This window comes from Theobroma cacao, chromosome 3 (genome assembly GCF_053813885.1).
Source record: "Theobroma cacao isolate CCN51 chromosome 3, ASM5381388v1, whole genome shotgun sequence".
Classification (NCBI taxonomy): domain Eukaryota; kingdom Viridiplantae; phylum Streptophyta; class Magnoliopsida; order Malvales; family Malvaceae; genus Theobroma; species Theobroma cacao.
The window spans coordinates 40,970,444-40,995,765 of NC_142641.1; the positions used below are offsets into that span (position 1 = coordinate 40,970,444).

General features: G+C 34.2%; 2 protein-coding genes across 2 annotated transcripts; one reads left to right on the plus strand and one right to left on the minus strand.

Annotated features, from left to right (window-relative positions):
- The first annotated feature begins 502 nt into the window (after positions 1 to 502).
- LOC18605889 (DNA mismatch repair protein MutS, type 2) lies at positions 503 to 8,583 on the plus strand. The gene is made up of 20 exons (XM_007039184.3): positions 503 to 803; positions 897 to 1,025; positions 1,138 to 1,305; positions 1,403 to 1,486; positions 1,610 to 1,660; positions 2,312 to 2,368; positions 2,450 to 2,532; positions 3,222 to 3,345; positions 3,436 to 3,495; positions 3,934 to 4,176; positions 4,458 to 4,541; positions 4,660 to 4,807; positions 5,238 to 5,365; positions 5,694 to 5,741; positions 5,868 to 5,998; positions 6,221 to 6,303; positions 6,507 to 6,610; positions 6,998 to 7,068; positions 7,878 to 8,176; positions 8,341 to 8,583. The coding sequence occupies exons 1-20, from the start codon at positions 594 to 596 to the stop codon at positions 8,496 to 8,498; spliced, it is 2,463 nt and encodes an 820-aa protein (XP_007039246.3). The 5' UTR covers positions 503 to 593; the 3' UTR covers positions 8,499 to 8,583.
- Positions 8,584 to 11,036: 2,453 nt separating this feature from the next.
- LOC18605890 (TRP-like ion channel protein (Protein of unknown function, DUF599)) lies at positions 11,037 to 12,264 on the minus strand. Its single transcript, XM_007039185.3, is given in 3 exon segments — positions 11,037 to 11,181; positions 11,183 to 11,737; positions 11,904 to 12,264. Coding segments are annotated over 3 exon segments (807 nt in total). The 5' UTR covers positions 12,072 to 12,264; the 3' UTR covers positions 11,037 to 11,097.
- Positions 12,265 to 25,322: the final 13,058 nt, after the last annotated feature.

Below are 25,322 nucleotides of genomic sequence, written 5' to 3' on the forward strand. Positions count from 1 at the left end.
TTTGCTTAAACTTTAGGATCAAATGGGACATTCACAATATTTGGATGATGGCATATGTGTTATCATCATAAATATGAAAAAACATTAAAAATAAATCTGTCAAAGAATCTATATTTTGTTTTAAGTTTACAAACTGGATTCCTTTTTACTCAAGTTTACGTTAAATATTTTAAAGTAGAACTTAAATTCGAATCAATTTGAATTATTATTTTTCTGCATAAATTAATTTAAAATTATTATTATTTTATTTTAGATAAATTAAACATATATTTAAAAATTTTAACATAAAATATACTATTATTTTAATATAAAAGCCTGAAGTTTAGGAGTGGGCCTGACAGGTCTGACTTAGCTATCCAGGCTTTGGGCCAGATAAGGCCCGGACAGAGCCCGTGTGAGCCGAAAGTCCGTGATAGAGCACACGGCCATGGCACGTGTCTCCCTCTCCCTCACCTTCCTTCAACCCATGATGATGTATAGCAATTAAAATCATAACGGATAAAAAGGCAGCGAGCTTCGGAGTTAGGAGGCCGTTGAATCCCAATCCTCATCCCGCCATTGGTAACAGTTGTAACAGTCCGAGAGTGGACAGCATGCCACTCTTTGCAGCGCTGGGCACCATTTGTGGTTACCCGATGAGTATAATCCGAAAGAGGAACGTTTATTTCAAAGTATCATCCTCGATTGAAGGCCATAATCAATCCAGAGTAAAGTACGATTCTCTGAGGGTTCTAGAATGGGACAAACTCTGCGACTCCGTCGCCTCTTTTGCCCGCACATCCTTGGGTCGTCAAGCCACTAAGGTTTTTCACTTCTCTTTTTCCCCTTCCTTTTAGATAAATCAGCAGTTATTTTTTTTTTCTCTTCTTGTTGGAATAACAATTGAGAATTGACAGGCACAGCTTTGGTCTCTCGATCAAACGTTCCAAGAGAGTTTGAGACTTTTACAAGAAACCAATGCCGCAATCCTAATGCACAACCATGGCTCTTTCAACTTGGACTTGACTTCCGTCGACCTTGCTCTCGTAATTTTCCTTCGCTCCTTTTTTTTTTCCTTTTAACTTTACTTTTTTTTATTTTTATTTTAACGACCAATTATGGTTCCCTTAAGTGTTTGTATTTTTGTGTCTGAAAAAGGTTAAATCTGCCATCAAACAGGCGCGGAGGGGCTTACCTATAGATGCAAACGCAGCAATGGCTCTTGTGTCTCTACTACAGTTTATTGAAGCATTGCAGCTTAATTTAAAAGCCGCAATCAAGGAAGACTCTGATTGGTATAAACAATTCATGCCTCTTAGTGAAAAGGTAAACTGCCTTTTGAATTCTTAGCCTTTCATCGTTTCTCCACATGCATACGCATATTTACATTTACTTTCTTTTGTTTTTTTTTAATTGCTTGCAGATTACGCAACTGGTTGTAAATCGATCAATAATTAAGTTGATTCAGCAAGTTATAGATGAAGATGGCACTGTTAAAGACTCCGCGGTTTGTTCCTTTTGCCTCAAAAGTTACATTCCTGAAACAAAATATAGAGAAAGAATTTTCCATTTTCCTTTTTCCAATCATATCCCATTGGTCTTATTTCATCTTGATTTTACTCTCCTTCAGAGTTCTGCCCTTAAAAAAGCACGTCATCAAGTGCGAATGCTTGAACGAAAGGTGAAATTTCTTGGTTTTTTCTTATTAAACCCCAGTGATGCTTTTGTTGGAAAATACCTGTTGTTTCATATATACCTTTTTCCAGAGCAGTTATATTTTGGGTTTTTTTTTTTTCAATTAAGGCTTTGCATGAGTAAAGGCAGTATATTGATGGCAACAACCAGTTATTTTGTTAAACATCTTTCAGTTGTTGCCCGTCCCTGTTCCCAACCCCCTCAAAAAGAATGAGAAACAAATAAAAGTTAAACATCTTTCTAATAAAATAGATAGAAATATTATTAAACTTGGCTAAGCTTAAAGCCCTTAGACTGCTTAGCCTATGCAGTATGCTAACACAGATACTTTTACCTGCATTCATCTCAATTAAGGTCATACACTCTAGGAGTTGTTTAGGCATTAGATGTTTTTAATTATTTCAACTCATTTTAATTTTGGTCCACCTCTACCTTGCTTTCCCTGTTTTTCCAGTATACTCCATTTCATACTCAAGGAAAAGGAATGACTTTACACGTGCTAAATCTTTGTTTATAAGGGTATCATTACTGCTTTGTCAGTGTTGCTTCCACAAATCTTTTGGTTAATTAAAATGTTGGTTTGAGTTTTCTTTTTTCTACTTTGCTATTTTAACTGCGTAATTGCTTCTCTCTTCAGTTGCATCACTTAGTGGAAAATCTAATTAGAAATGATACAAAAGAGGCATCCCTTCTGGTAAGATTCATTTGATTACCAACATATGCTTTGTCAATCTTCATGGTTGTTATCCTAACTGCCATTGTGTTATTGTTTCAGGAGGCGAGTACTATTGATGGTAGATGGTGTATAAGATCAGGGACTGATCAAATGACGAGTTTTAAGGGTCTTCTATTGTCCAGGTGCATAAATTTGTAGCTTAATTCACTAATTTATGTGCATGCAAATATGTCTGCCTGTGGTGTGAAAAGGTTTAGCCCACTCTTGTGCCTTCAGTGTTACAAATACTACTGCTTGGCGTGGTCATACCATAATAAAATTTGTATTATTGAGCACAAGAAGGCAGGGTAAACCACATATTTGGATGAAGGGATGATACTTCCATTAACCAATTCAACAAAACGGTTCTAAGATTGTTATTCATGGACCTTCAGTTTGTTATTATTCTATGAATCAAGCAGAAAACCCTTATCAAAAGATTACCTTCTCATTTTCCCCCTTTCTTATCAATTGCAGAACTTGAATCAAAGAAAATTTAGTTCAATCTTCAATATTGATTGTAGAAAATTATATGTTACTTAGAATTTCTTCTCCAACAAGGTTGATTCAGAAAGTGTACAAGTAATTTACATTTCAAGACAAATAATTGATAGCCAGAAGGATCATGGGATTAAGAGATGGATCAATGTGTATTACTATAGCTAATTCAGATTTAAAATTGTAACATTTCCTGATTTTGTCAATTTTCTTGGATAGGTACTAAAACATTTTTGAAGGCCAGATCTTCTTGTATTGCTTTTATACCCATGAACTGTTGATGGGAGCTCACCTTTTTAATATCATGTTCTTGAAAGGAAATAAATGGTTCTAGTGGTTCAGGACTAGGAAGTATTATAGAGCCACTTGCAGCTGTTCCTTTGAATGATGAGTTACAACAAGCGAGAGCATTAGTGGACAAGGCTGAGGCAGATGTGCTTTTGATGGTGACAGAAAAGGTTGCTGGCTTTAACAAGTGAAATTACTTTTCTTATCCAGACTGTCATTTATCTCTCATCATGTTTTTTGTGTTGCTGCAATCTATACAGATACAAACGGATCTCGATGACATTGAAAAGATCTTGAGAAGTGCAATTCAATTGGATATTGTAGGTGCCTGCTTCTTTGCTACTTCTTCTTCGATCATTTTTTGCTTTTATGTGAAAAGGTGAAGAAAAAAAGATGTTTAGAAAAGTTTAGATAAAATTTTGTTGGTTTTAATGATGGAACCTTTAAAGGGCTTTAGGAACATTGTAAAATGTACCAGATTTAGTTTATGATGGATATATTATCCTTATGCTAGCTTCAAATGGTTTCTTTTTTCTTTTTTTTTTTTTTTAAAAGCCTCAAAGATACCTGTGCATGCCAAGTGCCAACTGTGAGGAAAGACCTATTAGGTCATTACAATGTAGAAAGTATTCTACATCACCAATACAAGTGTATTTTCTGATAGACATTTTGTGATATTCTATCCAATTTTTATGAAATAATCTGTTTGTACTTGTTGATTATTCCATTTTTGTTTTGTTTTTTTTCTTGACATCTAGATTTATGCTCGTGCAACTTATAGTCATTCATTTGGAGGGACATATCCCAATATATACCTGCCAGAAGACATCAATGGAACTTTAATGGCTGAATCCTACAGATCGAAGGACAAAACTTTACAGGCATCAAATACCAATAAAGAATGGATTTTATATCTGCGTAAAGCTTATCATCCTTTATTACTTCAGCAGCATAGGCAAAAGCTGCACATGGCTCGGAAGGATGTCCGCAATGCTACTGCTGTAAGTAACATATTGCTAACTTTTGCTGTCCTGAACTTTTACTTTGTCTTAAAAAATACTGGCTAGAATTGTTGTATTTCATATAAGTTTATGAAAATTGAATTCTTTTGTTCTTTTGGGGTCCTCAATTCTTACACATGCTGTTTATCTACAATAATTGGCACAAGAGATTGCTGGATTACTAAATTTTACTCAAGCAACTCATTAGGTTCTAGACGTCAACTTCATTCCAATTGCTTTCAGTTATCTATTCTTCTATTCCTTACTGTCTTTTGCCTTAGGAAATCAGGAGAAGAAAACTGCAGGGAGAGAATATGGCAGTCAAAGGAGAAGCAGATATAGATCTTTCATCCTTGGAAATGCAGGTAATTAGTTAATTACTTAATTTTATCCATCAGCTGCTAGTATCATCAAGGACTAAATTATTAATCCTCCAATCATGTTGGTGTTCAGTTTCAAGAAGATTATTGTCTTGATTGCCAGGTTAGAGCACTAGAAGAAGCTCCCCCTGTGCCAACTGATTTTTTTATCGCTCAGAAGACGAGAGTACTGGTCATAACTGGCCCTAATACTGGTGGTAAAACTATATGCTTAAAGACAGTTGGATTGGCTGCTATAATGGCAAAATCAGGTTCAAATGTTTTGTTCTTTTTTCTTCAATGATTCGTTTATCCATTGAAAATTAAATGGAGGTGTCAGAATTATAACAGTGCTCCATGCTTGTGTAGTTATTAACGTATTAGCCAAACTTTTCATTCTAAGTGTTTTGCATGTACTCCTTTATGCAAACGTGTTTATATGTCAAGTAAATCAAGGGTAGCGAAACACTTTTGAAGCAAACGATAAATACAACATTAAAGTTTCAAACCATATACCAAGTTTGCTGGATATACAGAGTCTTCTCTTACTACATTGGCGAATATTAATATAATATTATTGCATATGTTTTATGATGAACATCATTGAGCAGTAATGTCATTCGCTTTACCTGTTATATTGTCTTGGAAAATTATTATTTTCCTGTATTGCATAACCTTACCCTGGTTTCTTTAATATTGCAGGTCTTCATGTTTTATCTTCTGAATCTGCAAAAATTCCTTGGTTTGATAGTGTTTTTGCTGATATTGGTGATGAGCAGTCCTTGTCTCAATCATTGTCTACATTCTCTGGCCGCTTGAAGCAAATTAGTGTAAGGATGATATACTTTCTATTACTCTTCCTGCTTGTTTGAAACGAGTCAATAAAATGGCCAGGTAGAGCACAACCAATTTTGGAGAGTTCAAAATGTCTTGCTTGCTTCAGTGTAAGCATTGCACCAGCAAAGTCATCCTCGTAGACTTCAAGCTGGTCGGACATCATTCCTAAGATTAATAGCTTGGTGACTTCGATTCATTCCTTTTAGAATTTGGGCAGTTTTATTGCCAACTAGGAATTCTTATGTTTTGGGGATTAAATAATACACATACACAATGCCCTGATTAGAATTTCTTGATGCAGTTTAAGTATTTGTGTTGCAGGAAATTCGATCACAGTCCACAAGTCAATCATTGGTGCTACTAGATGAAGTATGTTTCAATTAGTAATTTTGTGATTACTTACCTCAATTAACAGTCTGAGGTTGAAGAGAAGAAAAGTGCTTCACAGTTACAAACAAATCTAAAACAGATTTTGCCCCATTTTCTATCTGCTAGGTTGGCGCAGGAACAAATCCCCTTGAAGGAGCAGCATTGGGAATGTCTCTACTAGAATCTTTTGCTAAAACTGGTGCCTTGTTGACAATAGCTACGACACATCATGGTGAACTTAAAACTTTGAAATACAGGTATACATAGTAGCTAGCTGAAGATGTATTTCTTGCACTGCATACTTCAGTCTATTGACATATCTAAGTTGAGGAAGAAATCTAATCATGATCAAGTTTATGGTTACTGTAGTTTCTACTGATTCATATGGAAGATGTGTTATTAACTATCTTCTGGCTCTTGCATTTATGCTAAGAATTGTTTTGCTGCACCAAATTCTTGATCTTATACATCTTTGGCAGTAATGATACCTTTGAAAACGCTTGTATGGAGTTTGATGAAGAGAACTTGAAGCCAACTTACAAGATTCTCTGGGGAGTACCAGGTATTCATCATAAATATGTGACCAAGAACAATGAGTTGCTTGATTCTTGGACTGTCTTCTGCTAGTCAAATGTGTCTTGCACCAAAGTTTTTTGAGGCCAAGTTTTGCAACTGTGGCACTGCTGGTTATTTGGTTTTTGAGTAATATCATCGTATTGTTATACTGAGACTTGATGTGACTTAGGCAGTGTAAAATTGTCTTAGGTCGTTCAAATGCAATCAATATAGCTGAAAGATTGGGAGTACCCAGCATAGTTGTTGATAATGCTCGTGAGCTATATGGTCCTGCTAGTGCAGAGATTGATGAGGTAACTGAGTACACTTATAATGTGCTTGTTATTAGTTTTTTTTTTTTTTTATTTGGAGAAAGGGGATTCGAACCCTGTTTTTTAAAAAGAGAAATCATGCACTAACCAATGAGATAAATGCTTGAGTGCAATATGCTTGTTGTTAGTTAAGTTCTGATATCTGCTAGTATCAGCTTGTGGATTGAGCAACTATTATTTTCTACTTTGCTTTGCTGAAAGTTACTGTGACTCGGTTACCCGGTTGTATGGACACCTTGATTTATGAATGTTGAAAAGGGAACCTTTCTCAAGGACCTGTATACACCGTGTAGTTGAGAATGATCGTTGAACTCTCTCATCCTACATCATCAGTATTCCTTATAATATTTGGTGCATATCTTAATGCAGGTAATAATAGATATGGAAACATTCAAGCAAAGTTTTCAAGAGCTTATACATGAGTCTCGGCATTATTTGATGTATGTATCTTTTTCTTGAAATTGATTACTGGACGTGAAACCATGAGCTTCCAATGTAATTAAATTTTTTATGCCCATCGATTTAGAGGACTACGAGGATAACCGTTCTCTATCATTAGTCACCTTAACTAATTGCTCAGCATCAATAAAAGCTATGTTCTGATAACGTAGTCTTTTTAATATTTTGATGAGTTTTCTGATGGCTATTTACATATTTATCCTCTCTGAGTTAGTCTAACTAAAATAATATGGTTATATAGTTACATATTTACCCATCAGCTTTAGGTATACTAAACCCTCCAAAATTAAGAATGCATAAACCTGCCCAACCTGAACAACACCGCTTTTCACTTTTAATAAATTTAAGGTCATTGTTCTTTACCTCCACTCTTCATAACTTATTTTGACATTGACATTTTACATTCATCCTCTTTTCAAAGTATGGAAAAGTTCTTATTCCAAATAATTTAGTGATGTGCTTCCTTTTAGAAGATGCCCGGGGTTCAACTCTGCATGCATTTAACCCACATCGTCTTGTCCGCTATCACTGTTTGACTAGAAGAGGAAAATTTGAAGGTCCATTTACAGTCTCCTATGTGATATGCCCATAGCCAGGGAATACTGGATCGTAGAGAGATAGAAAAAGTTTGTCAATGCAGCATTTATCCAAGTTATGGAAAAAGTTGCTTGCTAATTTTAGTTGATAATTACTATAAATAAGGCTGCTGCTATGGTTTAAGGAGTTCTAAACATGTATTGCAAGCTAGTGGATGCTCTATCTAGTGTCTATGTTCTGCTTGTGATTATAGGCTGTCAAGAAGTCTTCATGAGAAGCTATTGCTCACCAGAAGAAAGCTTAAAGATCTTGGCACTGATCAAAGATATAAGATGATGCAAGTACTATCTGAGGCTGCTGCAGTAGCTCGATCTACCCTTCACAAAAGGGTACAGCAGCTTCGTACATCCACAATGAAACAATCTCAACTCAGTAAAGCAAGCAAGCATACACTACCAAGTAATTACAAGCATGCTACATCAGTTGAAACCAAGCAGCGGAGTACCAATGTGGGTTCATCCTCTATTCAAGTTATTAAACAACCACAATCAGGTATCATTTATAAAGCAGACAAAACTTTCTTCTGCCGATTTGAAATAGTTAGCTTTTTATCTTTTAAACTCTTTGTGCCAGAATATTGCTCCATTAAGCTAAGACCAGTGAAACAGTCATTGAGTTTTTATTAGTAAATCTTTCCTTTGGTGTTCATGATGCAGAAAAAATTACTGAGCTTCCGAAGGTTGGTGATATGGTGCATGTTTCATCCCTCGGCAAGAGAGCAATGGTTTTAAGAGTAGACACATATAAGGAAGAAATAGTAGTTCAAGCCGGAAACATGAAGCTTAAGTTAAAACTAATTGATGTTCAGACATGAATGGTGAGGGTAGTATGATTATGGGCACTTTTTTGCTTGATGCTGTTTCGTTGATTTCAGAATAGCATACTCACTTGTCGATAAATTTTTCTTTCATAATTCTTTATACAATGGCATATATGTGCATAGAGAAATCAAGAAACCTGAATCTAACAATATATCCTTCTCAAGTGTGGTTTCATTTTAGGGTAAACTATCAGACCTTCTTAAGTTTTGATCGAAATTATATAAAGGTTCGTTAGTTTTGAAAATAGACATTCCGTCTTAAAAAAATATTTTTCGCTAGACACCTAGGTCCAACCGCTAGTCAATCGTTAATAGAGATGTGCAAACGGTTATTTCGGTTAATTCGATTTTTTATATTTAATAACCGAAGTAACCGAATTCATATTTAAAAATAATCAAAACCAAATTGAGCTATACAAATAACCAAGCTAATCAAAAATCAAATTTGATAAATTTTTTATTTTTTTTATATATTTATTTATGTTGTATTTTTTAAATAAATCAATATTACAAAAATATTAAAAATGATAATAAAAAATTATAATAAATAAGATGAAAACTCATACAATTAAAAAGAAACTAAAGAGGAGGAGATTAAGTTTATGATTTATTTTTCATACAAAATCCCTATAATACCTTTACTTAAGTTCGGTTAGTTCAGTTAGAAATTTTTCTAACTGAATTAATTTTAATAACCAAACTATTTTAATTGAACTATTTAAAAAACTGAACTAATTGAACCGAAAAAATCGAACTCATTTCAACTCGATTTGGTTGTTCGATTCGTCTTACATTTGCTCACCTCTAATCGTTAGTATTTTTGTCAACTTGTTGACTTGGCAAGAATAAAAAAATAATTTTACATTTGATTAATTTTAATAATTATAATTATATAAATTTTTTATTAATTAAAAATAATAAAAGCTCTCCATTTGGGAGCACTGAGGGAGCCCCAAATCGTGCTCCCCTCTTCCCTTGCCGGTGCTCCCTTTTCTTGGGGTTCTAGGGAGCACCGATCGGCGCTTCTTATTTTTTTTATTTTTTTAAAATATAATAATAATTTTTTAAAGTAATAAAAAAAAAGTGTATTTTAGTTTTTTCTTTATTTCTATTAACGATATTTTTAATCTTGGGTCAGAATGTCTATTTTAAAAATTAATAAGCGTATATGTATTTTCAATCAAAACTTAAAAAGATCCGGATATTTTATTTTTTCTTTTTATTAGGCAGCATTCCTAAGACAAATGTGTATCCTCCAACTATTTGACTGTCCACCAGGTTTGGTCTGTAGTCTATACCAGGTCTTGCTTGTAAGCTTACTTTAAAATGCACAAAATCTTATAGTAGTTGCTGAATCTAGTGGTTGTACGAGTTGCAAAATTTCTCTTGCCTGCAATCTTTGCATGAGGATGTGTGCATTATGTAGGAAAGTGTTATTCACTCATTGCAACCATTTAGAAAGTGGAATGACGTTGATGATCATCACTGTCCAGCTTCATGAAAAGAAAGAACCATTTGTAAATGTTAGGCTGTAAATATCTAGAAGCTGAATCACAAGCTTTGTCAGCAACAGCTAAGCATGTCAAGGTGGAGATTCTTTAGATCATTTTTAGCGGCTCAGATCAGCATACCAAGAGACTCGACGTATGTGTACAATTATTATCTTGATGAAGCGAAGGTTAGCTCTTTGTTATAATTTATTCTTTGGTCTCAGCTTGCTTTTGGCTTGGTTGATTAAAAGCGTAAAACATAAATACCTTAGAAATGCAAGACTGGAATTACTTGTGTATATTTTCTGTTGTGCTGAAGAGGTTCTTATGGATTTGTTGACGTTTTTGTCAGTAGAAATAAGTCAGCTTCTATTGGCAGTACATTTCTTCTCATCGAGCAACTATGACTTTCACAGCGGAATAGATTGAAAAGATTTTTACTTGGTATGCATCTCGATTCCATCATGATCAATCCTAGAAATTGTGCAGGGAAAACACCATTATGTATATGTGGCAAAAGTCTTTGTTCTTATTTTAATTTGAGAAACTAAAGATAGACGCACGAGGGCATATTGGTATTTAGTCATGTAAGTTTTTGAGGCATCAATATCGTTCAATCTACGCGGATTGCAAATTCGAGCTCATGATGATCTTGTGGCCAAGTGAAAAAGAATAGTTTTGGAACAATTTGTTTGATAAGCAACTAGGTAAAATTCTTTAAAAGGACGGCATAACTGCCTTAGGACACAAAAAAGGACAGCAAGTTGGAACCATAGTGTCGGGTAGCTCGTGACTGCTTCATGCATAACACGGCATATCATTTTGGTTTGGTTGTGTGTAATTAGCAAATTTTTTGCATGAAAAAAGGATTGCTCCCAAAGGAAGTGATATCCATAACGATAGAGGAAAGCAACCTTTCAATTTTCATTCCTCTTATGGAACAATTCTCCTTGGACACATTTTTGTATGGGAAAAGGCTGAAAACCCAATTCTGATTTAACAAACCGTGTTCGTTACTGATGATTAGGATAGAAAACTAAAATGCGTATGCGACGGTATTTGTTAACAACTTTATTTCCCATAATGATGAAAAGCCATTCGATTCAACTTGGATTGAACGAATTGGCAGACGCAACCATTTCCTGTATTCCTAGCTGTATGAAGTTACAGGGATTCCGATCGACCCGAACCCCCTAATTCCTCATCCTTGTGGCTATTGTCATCAACAACCCCAGCGGCCCCCCCATATTGGAAGGTAACATCGAGGAAATACAGCATGAAAATGAGGGCAATGCAACAGAAAACCATAGGAAGAGGCCCAAAGATCCACAAGAAAAGAGGGAACGAGAAGTAAAACGCACGTAGTCCTAAAGACCAAAAATAGCTGCCCCTGTTCACAGTGGTGGCAACGTATTCAACGGTAAGATGGTGATGGCGCTGATGCTGGGACATCTTCTTCACAGGCACATTGATGAGAATGCTAGCATGGCTGTAATACCTGATGGACTGCACGTTGAGCAAGAAGGCCACCAGGAAGCAAACCAATATTGAGAAAAACTTGATGGAAAATGCGAGGTTGCTTCGGTCTCCAAACACGAACCAAGACGATCTATTACCGCTACTGCTTGTCATCAAGACGGCGATGAGCGAACTCAGCATGATCGCCGTCGATGCCAAAAGGGTCGATGCCATTATGTTGTTTCTCAGCGTTTGCACAGCCAAAACCCCATTTTTTGCCACGTCCTGCACCATAAAAATTACTACTTCATTAATTTTTCCATCCATTTTCCCATGCATGCAAGGGTTTAATTAGATACTATATCTAAAGATGCCAGAATTGAGAAATCAGATTCAAGAAAGAGGAAAAGAAATGGTCAAGAATATTGGAAAATTAAGAAATACCAATTACCTCCATCATAGCGCGAACCCAGAAGCGGCGGTTGATGGCGTTGACGCCGATGACAGTCTTGGTGGGATGTTTGACGATTCGATAGAGAAGCCAAAGATGGTATGCCAACATTAAAAGAATCCCGATTGGGACTAGCGCCCAATCCAGATATTTTATCTCGATAGTCATATTGGTTTAGAGCAGTTTCACAAGACTAAATCAGCAAATTGGTAGAGAACTTGAACAACGTGCAAGGCCTTCGGCTTGGCTGTCCGTAATTTCTAGAGTGTTTTGGTGTGAAGTGGGAACAGAGAGGGGAAAACAAAGAGAGACAGCTGGGATTGCGGGTGCGGGCTGTCCTCGCTCTTACGTTTATGGAATTGGAAGGAAACCAAGAAAGAGGAAAGATAAAAGAAAGCAGGTTTAATGAAAACTAAGAGTAGCATTAAAGTGGGACTCTTACGTGGAGTGCAGAGCCAAACCGCACTTGGCCCACCAAAACCCCGTGACTTCTTTTTCCAATTCACTTCAAAGTTAAAATGCTGAACCCAAAGAAAAACATCAGCCGTCTTGGTTGGACTCCGGTGAAAGAGGAAGCTGCTTTTTCGTCCTAATGATAATCTTTTCTACTTGGAAAAACCATTTTAATCTTCTGTTTCCTTCTCAGTAGTAAGTAGTATATATATTCTCTTCCTTGTACATCACATCATTAAATAGATTTGTAGCCTTCAGTACAAACCATGAAGCCATCTTAACCAGAGATGAAAGGTCATTCATTTTAACATTTAAAGTTCAACAATCCAAGCTTTAGCCTCACATGCATTGGCAAACCATAACTGACATTTTTTGTTTTTGCTGCTTAATTAGCACCAGGGGTGGCTGGCTGCTGCCATATAATATATGCGCACTGAGAACACCCTTCTCTTAATTTTCCAGCATAATTTAACTCACCCATGCCCAACACTCTTGTCCCTAGTGTGCTCACTTTGCGTTCATTCGTGGATCAATTTATACTTTATCATATCATTCTTGCTACTGCCCAACTTCTTCTACCTTTTGAGCTCCTTTTCCATTTTTAACAATTACTCATATGCTCTTTTTGTTAATATTTATCATATACCGCAGCCCAGGATTTTTTTTTTTTGTTTTCTTTATTAATGGTTTTTTAATTCCGGCTCCCCACCCTCTGTTGTACTTTCCTTGGAAGCACTCCACCTGATAAGTGTCTACCCTACGTACCAAGTGAGAGGGAAGGTAATAACTAGACTTTGTAGTAACCATATAGCTACCTGTAGAAGTGGATTTAAAATTTTTTTTAAGTAATGTCATAATTAAAATAATAATAATTAAAAATTATAAATATGTTAAATAAATAAATTAAAATTTATAACATTAAATTATAGAAAATATAAATTCAATACATTTATTTAATACTTCAAAGTAAAAATATTTTAGATAACTATAATTGCTCACTCATTATTCATTTGATTGCATAGTTCGTGTTTTATAAATTTCATTACTAAAAAAGCTCTTTCAACTTATATTATTGTAACTGGTAAGATCAATACAAGTTTTATGAACAAATAAACTAAAAGATACACAGTATTTCCATTTGTCTACAAAATAATCAAACAATATATCGAAATAAAGATTTTATGTCGGTGGAAGCTAAACCATATGGCTCATGTGTGGAAGAGTATTCTGAAAAGTAGAATAGTCCTTACAAAGGGGCTAGGAAGTAATATTGCAAATGGACACCTAACTTAGTTTTGGACAGATTCTTAGCTCAGCTAAGGACCATTTATCAATTATGCAACCATATATCTATTAGAGGTTGAAATGGATTTACCTGTAGCCAATTATTGTGATGAATTTGGTAATTGGAACTTTGATCAAGTTAATCAAGTTCTCCCTTAACATATTACATTGATAGTGTCAATTTATAAAAAAGATATCTTCATTGCTTATTTGTAGACTTGGCTCGGTTTTGAAAGGTTGATTGAAGATAGGTTGAAGCCAAGTCAAAGAGAAGACTTTGGGTCAAACGTATGTCTTATACTGAGAGAGTTTACTGTTTTTACTACTGTAATTAGTTGGTTGGTTATTAGTTAAACAACTTTACTTTCTTGTTTTTACACCTCTTTTCCTTTCTTTATAACAGATTGTTTCTTGTTAGCTTTGTATATAAAAACTCATTATAGTTGCCATTTTTATTCAATAAGAATAAAAAGAAAATATTCTTCCACAAGTTTCTCTCAAAGTTTTTTCTCGAAATTCCAAAGCTTTTACATGGTATCAGAGTGACTTCAAGATTTAGGATCAAGAATGCTTTATAAATCCATTTGAGGTTTTGTTATTATTCTTGGTTTATTTCTTATTCATTGCTTGATTTTTCATTTTCATCATTTCACATGAAATCTTGCATCTCACTTTGTAGATCTGGAATGTGTTAGAATTGATCACTTGAGTTTCTTCAATTACCACTAGAGTTGTGATTTGTGAAAATTAAGAAACTTTTTACTTGTGATTTGTTGTTATCTTGGATATGGCTGAAGACTCACAACTAGTGACTAAATTTACAGCAAACCCTAAAACTACAAATTCGTATCTAGAGGATGTTCAATCCCCTTACTACATGTATCATACTGATAGTCATGGATCTATCATTGTGAATCCTAAGCTCACCTCAAGCAATTATATTACTTAGAGCAAATCATTTTTGTTAGCACTGTCTATTAGGAATAAAGTCGGTTTCATTAATGGCATGATTACAAAACCTAATGTTTCAGATCCTCTGTTTAGTTCCTGGATTATATGGAATAATTTGATAGTTGCCTGGCTTTTGGATTCTATAACACCTCTAATAGCATCTACTGTGTTTTACATAGATAATGCCTCTGAAATCTAAAACACTTTTAAGCTGAACTTTGCCTAACCAGATGACACCCGTGTATGCAACTTGTAGTACAATTTAGGCAATGTGAATCAAGGCACTAGATCAATAGATGCATACTTTATTGAGTTAAAGGGGATTTGGGAAGAGTTGAGGAATTTCAGGCCTTTACCACATTGTGAGTGTGGTAAATGCAATCCTGTCTGCTTTAACAAATACTCAAATTAATACTACAAAGATATGGTATTTAGATTCTTAAATGATCTCAATGAGTCTTTTTCTACATTAAGATCATAGATTATATCAACGGAACCTCTTCTTAAGCTAGACAGAGCTTATAATATGGTTTTGGGAGAAAAGCTCAAAAAAGTTTGTTGATTCAATTGAATCCATTTATAAAGTCCTCTGCCATGATTACTACTATAGACAATAAGAAGAAGGCCAAGACAGAATTGGTGTGTAGTCATTGTGGAAAGAATGGTCATGTTAAAGAAAAGTGCTATAGGTTGATTAGATTCCTTGAAAATTTCAAGTTTACAAAAGGCAAAAGCGGTTTCAAGAAGACAAAATCAACTACAAACAATATCTCAACTGAAGCAAAAAATACTTTACAGTTTGATTATGATGAGAAGCTTATTGGCATAGATTCCATGTCCCAACTATCTCAAATTAAGCAACACGTTCATATATCAATGACTCTTCTCAATGAGAATGGTATAAACAGTGAATACTATTTTGGTGGTTCATTAAATGCTCAACAAAGAAAGCCTTATTTGGTCAATTCAACCTTTGTAAGTATTGTCTCTGGTCACTTTTGTTTTAACACCATGAATAACCTTCCACCTAAGTACAAAATTATCAAATCTTTCATGATAAAGCAAAATTCCTGAGTGATAGATACTGGTGCTAGTGATCATATATCATGCTCTTTGGTTAACTTTAACTTTGTTAGATCAGTAAAAAATTGTTTTGTGTGTTTACCTAATAGTGTTAAAGCTATTGTGACCCATATAGGAATTGTTAAGTTGACCTCTCTTTTCACGATCCGGTACTCTCCTCGAGCCCGTGACAACCGTCGGGACGTCCCAATAGACATTCGTTACCCAAAGTGTCAACCAGAACCCCGCAAGGCTTTAGTACCATTTTTTTGTCATCTCCCCTGTGAGTAATCATCACCAAACCTCTTTTTTTTTTAAGAATTTTAAGCTTTTTCCCTTTCAAAACCGTGAAAAAATAATTTTCGCTTCACAGGGACGTTTTCGTCATTTTTCCTCAAAATTTTTCGATCCCCGACTAAAAATGTAGTAGATAAGTGAAAAACACATATTTCATTATTTAAAATAAATTTGGGTGTCTAAAACATTTATTAAAAATGATATTGCAACTATTTGAATAAAATAAAAATATTCAATAAAATATTCTAATTTCTTGTAAAACAATATTTATAGAGTTATCGGTAAATAATTTTTATAATGTAAAAGCTAAATAAATTCACACGTACTATAATACAAATAACTGGGATATGAAATTTACTTTACAGTGACTCGTGGGCCCACAAGGAACAAAAGTGCACAAAGGCAGTAAACCTACAGTTTTTAGAGTAGTAAAGCCGACTATAATCCTTGATGATATCTGCTATCCACAAGCTACCTTGGGCCTAAAATGGTTGGAAAGAAGGGTGGTGAGATTATAAAATCTCAGTGAGTAAACAGATACCATCTAAACCATCTAAAGTCGAGTAAATGGAGACAGATAAAACAGTTTAACATACTGAAATTCATCACCTTTCAACTTATTTCAACCAAATAAAATCAATTCATATAAATCGAGTAATTAACATGGCTTATGAATTTCTTAAAACTTTGTCTCGTGCCAAAATCATTATCATACTCAATCATCAGGGATACCTTGGCCGATGGCTATCCCAAACCGAGTCCGCCAAGGCTATTAAAAAGTTATGTACTCATAAATCATGTTTTTATTTTGAAAATATAGTCGTTCCTTGGCGTTGGCTGAGTTCCCCCTCATGTGGTGGTTTGACGTGAAGTGACCTCTAAAATGTTAGCCTCAGGAGTTATCCACCCGCGCCTCTCATACTGAGGTAAGATATAACGGGGTTTACCATGCCCTTCTAATAGGTTGGTTCAAGAAAACCCGCCCACTGCAGTAAGCTAATAATCATCCCACCAATCAATAAAATTCAATAACATGATATGATAATTATTGTAATTCACAGCCTTTCAAGGCTAAATACACAGTTCATATATTTCAACACAAATACCAATTCCACCATTCATGCCAATATTGCCATAAGCCAATCAATTATAACCATAAATTCACAATACATCAAATGGTCTCCAATTACTCTATTTGAAAAGCCATTATTAAATTTTAAAACAATTTTATGAAATCATTTCATTAAATCACATTTTGTTTATAAAATCGAAAAATTTATCATTTAATTCATTTTTCATAAAATTCACAAAATCGGATAAAACATACTTTAGATAATTAAGACGATAGTAAGGTTACTCACAGAACTAGGAGTTCGATATACTCCTATTTTCGATCTTCAGGCACAATCTCTTTACCCTTGTTAGAGGGCTCACCACCTATACATCATACGTGACACGAATTTCAATAAATTGTGTCAATTTATCATAAACTATTTCAGGCTCTATAAATCTATATGAACGCACGAAATGTGATGCAAAATATCCTAATAGCCGTTTAAATACGGTATTCGACCTAATTTGCATTATTCTCGATGTAATTGGTTAAAACCTTCAATCTAACTCCAAATCAATTTCTTTCACTTTCTACACTCCAATTATACTTAAAATACCTCAATGACTGTGAATATGATTCAATTTATCAGTTCGAACCATAACTCGCACATGTCTATATATTAGGTAAAAATTAAGATTTTCATGCCAAAATTTTTCATTAAATTTCTAGCCTCACCAATTATTAAATACCACCAAAATATCATGAAATATCATCAATTTCAGCCTCAATATCTTCCCTAGAAAATTCGGCCTCTTGTGGGTTTGTGAAGAACAAAGTGATTCCTTGCTAGATTTTCATACTTTCCATTACCAAACAACCAAAAACACTTAATTAGCTTGAAATCTAGCAAAATCAATGCTCAAAACCTCTCCTCTCAAATTCGGCCAACATGGGTTCATCATGCAAACTTGAGTTCTAAGCATGAAAAATGAAAAAGAAAGCATGGGTAGTGTAAATCACAAGATAAAATCACAAAATTTTACCTTTATTAGCTTAATCCCTTGAAATCCTACACTTTTTCTTCAATTTTCCCACCTAAGTTTTGTGTTCTTTCCTTTCCTTTTCACTTCATGCTTTGGCCGGCCATATAAGTGAGACTAAGAGAGTTTTGAATAGATTTTACTAGGAAATTCTAGAATAATCCAAGCTTGACACATGGCATGTTTCCATTGATCCATGTGTAATACTTATCCATTAAGCAATCTCTCTCCATCACATAAAATGTTTCAATTATCCACAATGTAAAATGTTAATGGCTGAAATCCATGGGCATGACAAGTGTTAGGTGGTGTAAAATTCTAAAATTCCAACTTTGCCCTTGTAAACTTGTAAAATTACCGTTTTGCCCCTGAGACTCCAAAAATGTTAGAATTAAAATTTTTCACCTCTCAAACTCAAATCATACTCCAATGAGTCAAATGTGATCAAAATTTTTTCTAAAAATTTCCATTTTATCCCCGAGTGATAAAATTACCATTTTACCCCTAGAACATGAAAATTTCAAATTGACTCCAATTCAGCCCTCGAACTCCAAATCATCATTTTAAGTCATTCTGAGGTTTTTAAATTTTTAATTTCATCTTAAGATCTCTATTTAGACTAGTTCGAGACTTAATTCAACTTAATAGTACCATTTAGTACAATATCGACTTTTGACTATTTTTCGAGGCTTCCCAAGTATGCAAGTATATTGTCAATTACATGAAGGACATGGCACGTACTTTATAAGGTCGGGCTTGACATCTCTATTAACCTTAGAAAATGTTTTATGTGTCCCTTCATTCAATTTCAACCTTGTTTTAGTGACTAAACTTACTTCTTGTAAGAACAACTGTATTCTCTTTACTGATGAGCTTTGTGTTATTCAAGATCTCCCTTCATGGAAGATAACCGAGGTTGCTACAGTTTTCTCAGGGTTATGCTTCCTGCAAGATTACCAAGATGAACAATTTCTTTCCAAGTTCAGTTTTGATAATTATGTATCATTTCCTGTTAAATCTTCTGTCAATACTTGTAAAACATTGTACAAAAAATTTGACTTGTGGCACTTTAGGCTAGGTCACACACATTCAAGTAGAATAAGTGTCATAAATAAACAATGTCCTGAGATTTAGTCTTTAAAAGATTTGATATGTGATGTTTGTCTTGCTACAAAAATGAAAAAAAATTACCATTTCTTATTCACATTAAAAATACAGCTTTTGTTTTTGAAAATGTGCATGCTAATGTATGAGGACCATATACAGTTCCTACTATCAAAGGCCAACGTTATTTTCTCACTTTAGTTGATGATTTTTCAAGGTTTACTTGGATTTTTTCATGTGACACAAATCATATGTGTTTAGTTTATTGCCTTCATTTTATAAGTTTGCTAAAAATCAATTTTCAACCTCTATAAAAAGCTTTAAGACAAATCATGGGAGGGAATTTAGTCTTACTGATTTTTATGCAAAATATGGTATCGTACATCAACTTTCTTGTGTGGAGGCATCTCAACAAAATAGGATTGTTGAGAGAAAACATCAGCATATTCTTGTAGTAGCCAAAGCTCTAATACATCAAGCTTCCTAATTTGTGTGTTTTGGGGGAGAAACAGTTCTTACTGTAGCTCATTTAGTCAATAGAATTCCAACTAAAGTTCTCCAAGATAAGCCATCCTATGAAGTGCTCTATCTTAAACCACATTCCTATGAACACCTTAGAGTCTTTGGCTCTATTTGTTTTGTGTCTACTTTAGACAAAACAGAAGAAAATTAGATCGAAGTGCAACTAAATGTGTATTTGTTGGATATCCACATGGCACAAAGGGATACAAAGTTTATGACACTAATGCTACGAAGTTTCTTACATCTAGAAACTAGTTTTTCACGAACATATCTTTCCTTTCAAATCATCACAACATCTTGTTGATCAATCTGCATTTTCACAAACACCTGATATGTATAGCTTCAATTTTAGTATTTCAGCCCCTAATGTTGTGAATTTTACCCCAAATCATCATCTTTTAGCTAAGTCATCTTCATTTACACATGTTCCATCACTTGAAACTCACTCTCAACTAGAACCTGATGAATTACATTCCAATTCACCTGACACTGTTGTTTAAAGTAGCCTTGCAAAGTCATGTTTCAATACCTTATAGTTCTGTCATTGCTTTACCTGATACTATTCCCATAATTAGGAAAAGTAACTAACATAAACACACACCAGAGTACCTTGAAGTTTATCAAACTTATTTACCTTATAGTTCTCACTAAATTACTTCACATCCTACAACAAATTTTCTTTCCAGCCATCAACTTTTTTCTGCTCACAAGTCTTTTTAGCAACATTATCTCAAACTTATGGACTAGCTACATATAGTCAAGCTGTTAAGTACTCTCATTGGCAAGAAGCAATGCAATCTGAATTGAAGGCTTTGGAAAATAATGGAACATGGAGTATTGTACCTTTACTTTCTGACTCATATACAGAAGGTTTTAAGTGGGTGTTTATGGTTAAAATGAATGCAAATGGGATTGTGGAAAGGTATAAGGTAAGGTTGGTAGCTAAGGACTACAATTAAAAGGAAGGGTTTGATTATCAAGAAACCTTCAGCCTTGTGGCTAAACAAACTACTGTCAAGGTTTTCTTAGCATTGGTAGCTGCTAAGGGTTGATATTAATCACAACACAACATAAATAACGCTTTTCTCAATGGAGATTTTAAAGAAACAATATATATGCAATTAGCTCAAGGTTATTCTATTAAAGAGGAGTATGAACCTGATTCCAAATTAGTCTGCAAGTTACATAAATCTCTTTGTGGTTTAAAGCAGGCTTCAAGACAATGGAATACTAAGTTCACTACTTCTTTATTGAGGTATGGTTTTACACATCACTCTCAGATTACTCTTTGTTTACAATGACAATATCTAATGGAGACTTTACAGCATTGTTGGTAAATGTTAATGACATAGTTATTGCTAATACTTCTACTCAAGTTGTTGCTTATGTAAAGGACTACTTAAGCTCTAAATTTAAATTGAAGGACTTAGGAACAATAAAGTATTTTCTTGGCCTTGAGATTGCAAAGAGTTCATAAGGTATTTCAATCTGTCAAAGGAAGAATACATTGGATCTTTTGGAAGAATATGGCATGTTTGGTTTGAAACCAATCACAACTCCCATTGATTATAGTCACAAATTTAGTTAAGACATAAATGATGCAGAAATGGCAGACTCACCAGGATATAGGTAGTTGATAGGTAAACTCTTGTATTTGACTTTCTCAAGACCTGACATCTCTTATGCGGTTCAAGTCTTATCAGTAGCATATCATGTTTTGAAATACCTTAAATTAGCTCCAAGCCAAGAAATATTGGTGAGAGTAAAATTAGATTTAGTAACATCAGCATATTCAGATAGTGATTGGGCAGGATACCCTGATACACACAAGTCTGTCTCTAATTAGTGTGTATTTTGTGGACGTTTGTTGGTAAGTTGGAAATCTAAAAAGCAAACGGTGGTTGCTAGAAGCTCAACACAGGTTGAGTATTGAGCCATGGCTTCTACATGTTATGAAGTCATGTGGCTAAGGTACTTATTATTAGAGTTTGCTATTAAACATGAAGTAACAGTAAAATTGTACTATGATAACCAATCTGCTATCTATATTGTCGTAATCCTACATTTCATGAACGCACAAAAATATGGAGATGGACTGTCACTTTATCAAAGAAAACGTGCTTGCTGGTATAATCAATCCTGTGTATGTTCCTACAAAGATGAAATTACAGATTTATTGACTAAAGGATTACAACCAAAGCAATATCGTAAGCTCTTAAGCAAGATGAATATACATGATATTCATTCTCCATCATGAATATTCATCTGGATGGGGAGTATTAATCTGCAAAGAGGATATCTTCATTGCTCAGTTGTAGACTTGGTTTGGTTCTAAAAGGTTGAATGAAGATAGGTTGAAGCCAAGTCAAAGGAAAGACCTTGGATCAAACACATGTCTTATACTAAGAAAGTTATTTATTTTTATTGCTTTTACTGCTATAATTAGTTGGTTTGTTATTAGTTAAACAACTTTACTTTCTAGTTTTTTTTAACTATTTTCCTTTCTTTATAACAGACTGTTTATTATTAACTCTGTATATAAAAGCCCATTATAGTTGCCATTTTTGTTCAATGAGAATAAAAAGAAAATATTCTTCCACAAGTTTCTCTCAAAGTTTTCTCTCAAAATTCCAGAGCTTTAACAGATGGTTGTTGCAATAATGATAGGCCCCTCAAGCAAGGAAAAAGACATAAGTTTACGGACTCTAACAAGCGATGGAAAATTTTCAATTCGGTCTACCTATGAGTTACAAACAACGAGCAATGATACAACGATTCATTACTGGCAATAAGTTTGGAAAAAACCTAGCTCTAGGAAAAATTGAGTATTCATTTGGCGAGTACTTCATGATTCTTTGCCAACAATAGAATGGTTATCAAGAAGAAACATGGGCATTTAATCATCTTGCCTTTAGTGTCGACATCAAGTAGAAGCCATTCTTCATGCAATAAGAGATTGTAAACCTTCGAGCGATGTTTGGTTGCAGATAGATCCAGATTTAGCAAAAGGAAATTTCTTTCATCTTGACCTACAACGTTAGATAACAACAAACATGGTAATTAACAAAACCTTGGATAGAATACCATAAGGTACAATATTTGTTTATACCACATGACTGTTATGGTACTAGCGAAACCTAGTTTTCTTTAACGACTCATTTGTTTGGCCTTATAATGCATGACAACAAATATGGACGAAAGCAAAAGAAGCATGGGATAACTTAGGAAAAGAACAGTCCAGAATCAAAAAGGAAGTCCTAATATCTTGGGAAAAACCTAAGTATTCTTTTGTCAAACTCAATGTTGATGGAAGTGCAAGAGGGTAACTACGCATGGCAACAGTGGATGGTGTAATTAAAGATGATTACGGATTTGGTTGGTGGGTTTCATGTATAAAATCAGTATCACCTTTTCATTAACAACAGAACTTGGGATTAAAATTATACTGGACTAGGGGATTCAGGAAAGTTCAGGTGGAATCGAAATCTTTGTTAGCCATTCAAAAGTTAATCATTCAGAACTCGTCATTAGATTCGAATGCTCATCTTATCAAGTGTATGAGAAAACTATTTCAAAAATCTTGAGAATGCACCATATCTCACATTCATTGTGAAGCTAATTAATACGCCGATTGGATGGCCACACATCATGAAGACCTACCTCTTTGGTTACATATTTGGATTCTCTTTTAACTAATATGAGTTCACTTTTATTTGCAGACATTTTAGGTGTTTTATGGCTTAGAATGATGTAGTTTATTTTATTTTAAATTATAATTATGAACCCAAATTATCAAAATAGACAAAAAAAATATTTAGACATTAAGGATTTAAAATTTTAATTTGGATTGAAAATTACTTATAATTAAAGTTCAAATGAATTGTTTTGAGAGAGTGAAAAACATAACCAAAAATCGAGAAAATGAAGCATCATGCAGGTCTTAAATGTAGGATTTTAATTTTAAAGAGAGAGTAGTTTAACTTTTGACTTTTTAACAAAAATCTTAAATTATAGTAAAAAATTTTTTAGTCTTTTCATGTAGTGTTTAAATATTAGTATATAAATTATTTTTTAATAAATCTACTTTCACCCCACTCTCTACAAACTTGTAAACAAAATAATAAGTGCATTATCATTATTAACTATATAAAATTCTAAATAAGTAATATAACAAGTAAATATTTTTTTATAAATGAGTGGTGTCAGTGGTGTCATGTGACACCACTTCAATGTAGGTAAGTACACCCTTGGCTACCGCCTGCCAGGAAGAATACAAGAGAGTGACATTAATTGATGTCACTATTTGGTCAATACGAGTATGTGCTTAAATCTTAGAAATATTAATTTTGGTTAACCTCAATCCCCCAATGTGTTAATTTTATTTAATCTAGTTCTGTTGGTACCTGTCGAGACCCGTATATGGTAGCAAACTTATAGGCTTATATTAGCGGTGGAAAAGTTATTGTAAGTAATCTAATTACTCAACAATTGTTTTCAAGCAAACTTTTGTAAACTATATATTCAGGCGTCCAATTTTGAACACTTGGATTTAGGTTTATATATAGTATTTATTTTCCTTTGCATACATATATGATTTATGATTTAATGGTACAAATGAGATAATACCTGTTATTTTATAACTCACTGACTGAATAGAGATTTTCTTTCCTGTTTTTAGATACCACGGTTTGGACTGCCCTCTGCGGGGGATTGGGACCTGAGGGGAGCCAATCCCGTAATAAGTTAGTAGTATTTCTATTTAATTATCTTTAAAACTTGAAAAGATTTCAAAACGACAAACCCAAAACAGGTTTTGAATATTATATCTGCGCGGGTAAAATGTAAAAAAAAAAAAAAAGAGAAGGAAGGGAAAGATCAGTCTTTGAAGTCAAAAAGTCGTATAAAACTACAATTTGAACACATCTTTTGAATATGCTAGTCTTCTCTTTCAAATAGCATTAGTGAAATGGGAATGAAACTTCACAATTTGAAGTGCTGCAAAGGTTACTAAGTACGTTCTGGCAGTCATAACTTGAAAGCTTTTACTTTTTTTTTTCTTTTTGTACATGTGAAAATTTGAATATTAATCTTTTAAATTTCATAAGAAAGGATAATTTATTGTAACAAAATCTTGGTCTGAGCATCAAAAAATTATTATTTTTTATTTATATGTGCTATGGTTAATTCGCAAGAAAATATGTTACCCTTGATAAAAAGATTGGGAAGTCCAGAGTGGGTTGAATCCCTGGCTCCTGTCATTGCAGGCGCTAGGTGGGTTCCAGGCTGGAGAATGGAGATATGTAACTGAAACCCAGAACCAACCCAACACTAAAACATCGAGTCACATTGGGTTTGGGCCCAAATGCTTGGTACGTTCGATTCGGCCCGACCCAATCATAGGAAAATGTGGATCAGGCTGGTCCATCTGTTAGGATTTGAAGCCCATAGTAAAAGAAAAGAAGATAAAACAAAGTTAGTTCATACTAAATAAAAAATTTGGGTGGGCGTGGGCCGAACAAGTAGCTGACCTAATCATTAGCTCTACCGTTGATGGTAGTGGTTGTGATCCTTGTAGATAAAGTCTAGTACTTTATATATTTTTTAATTTAAGAAAAAGTGGGGTGGAATTGTCTCTCCCTCGGAAATGGGGAA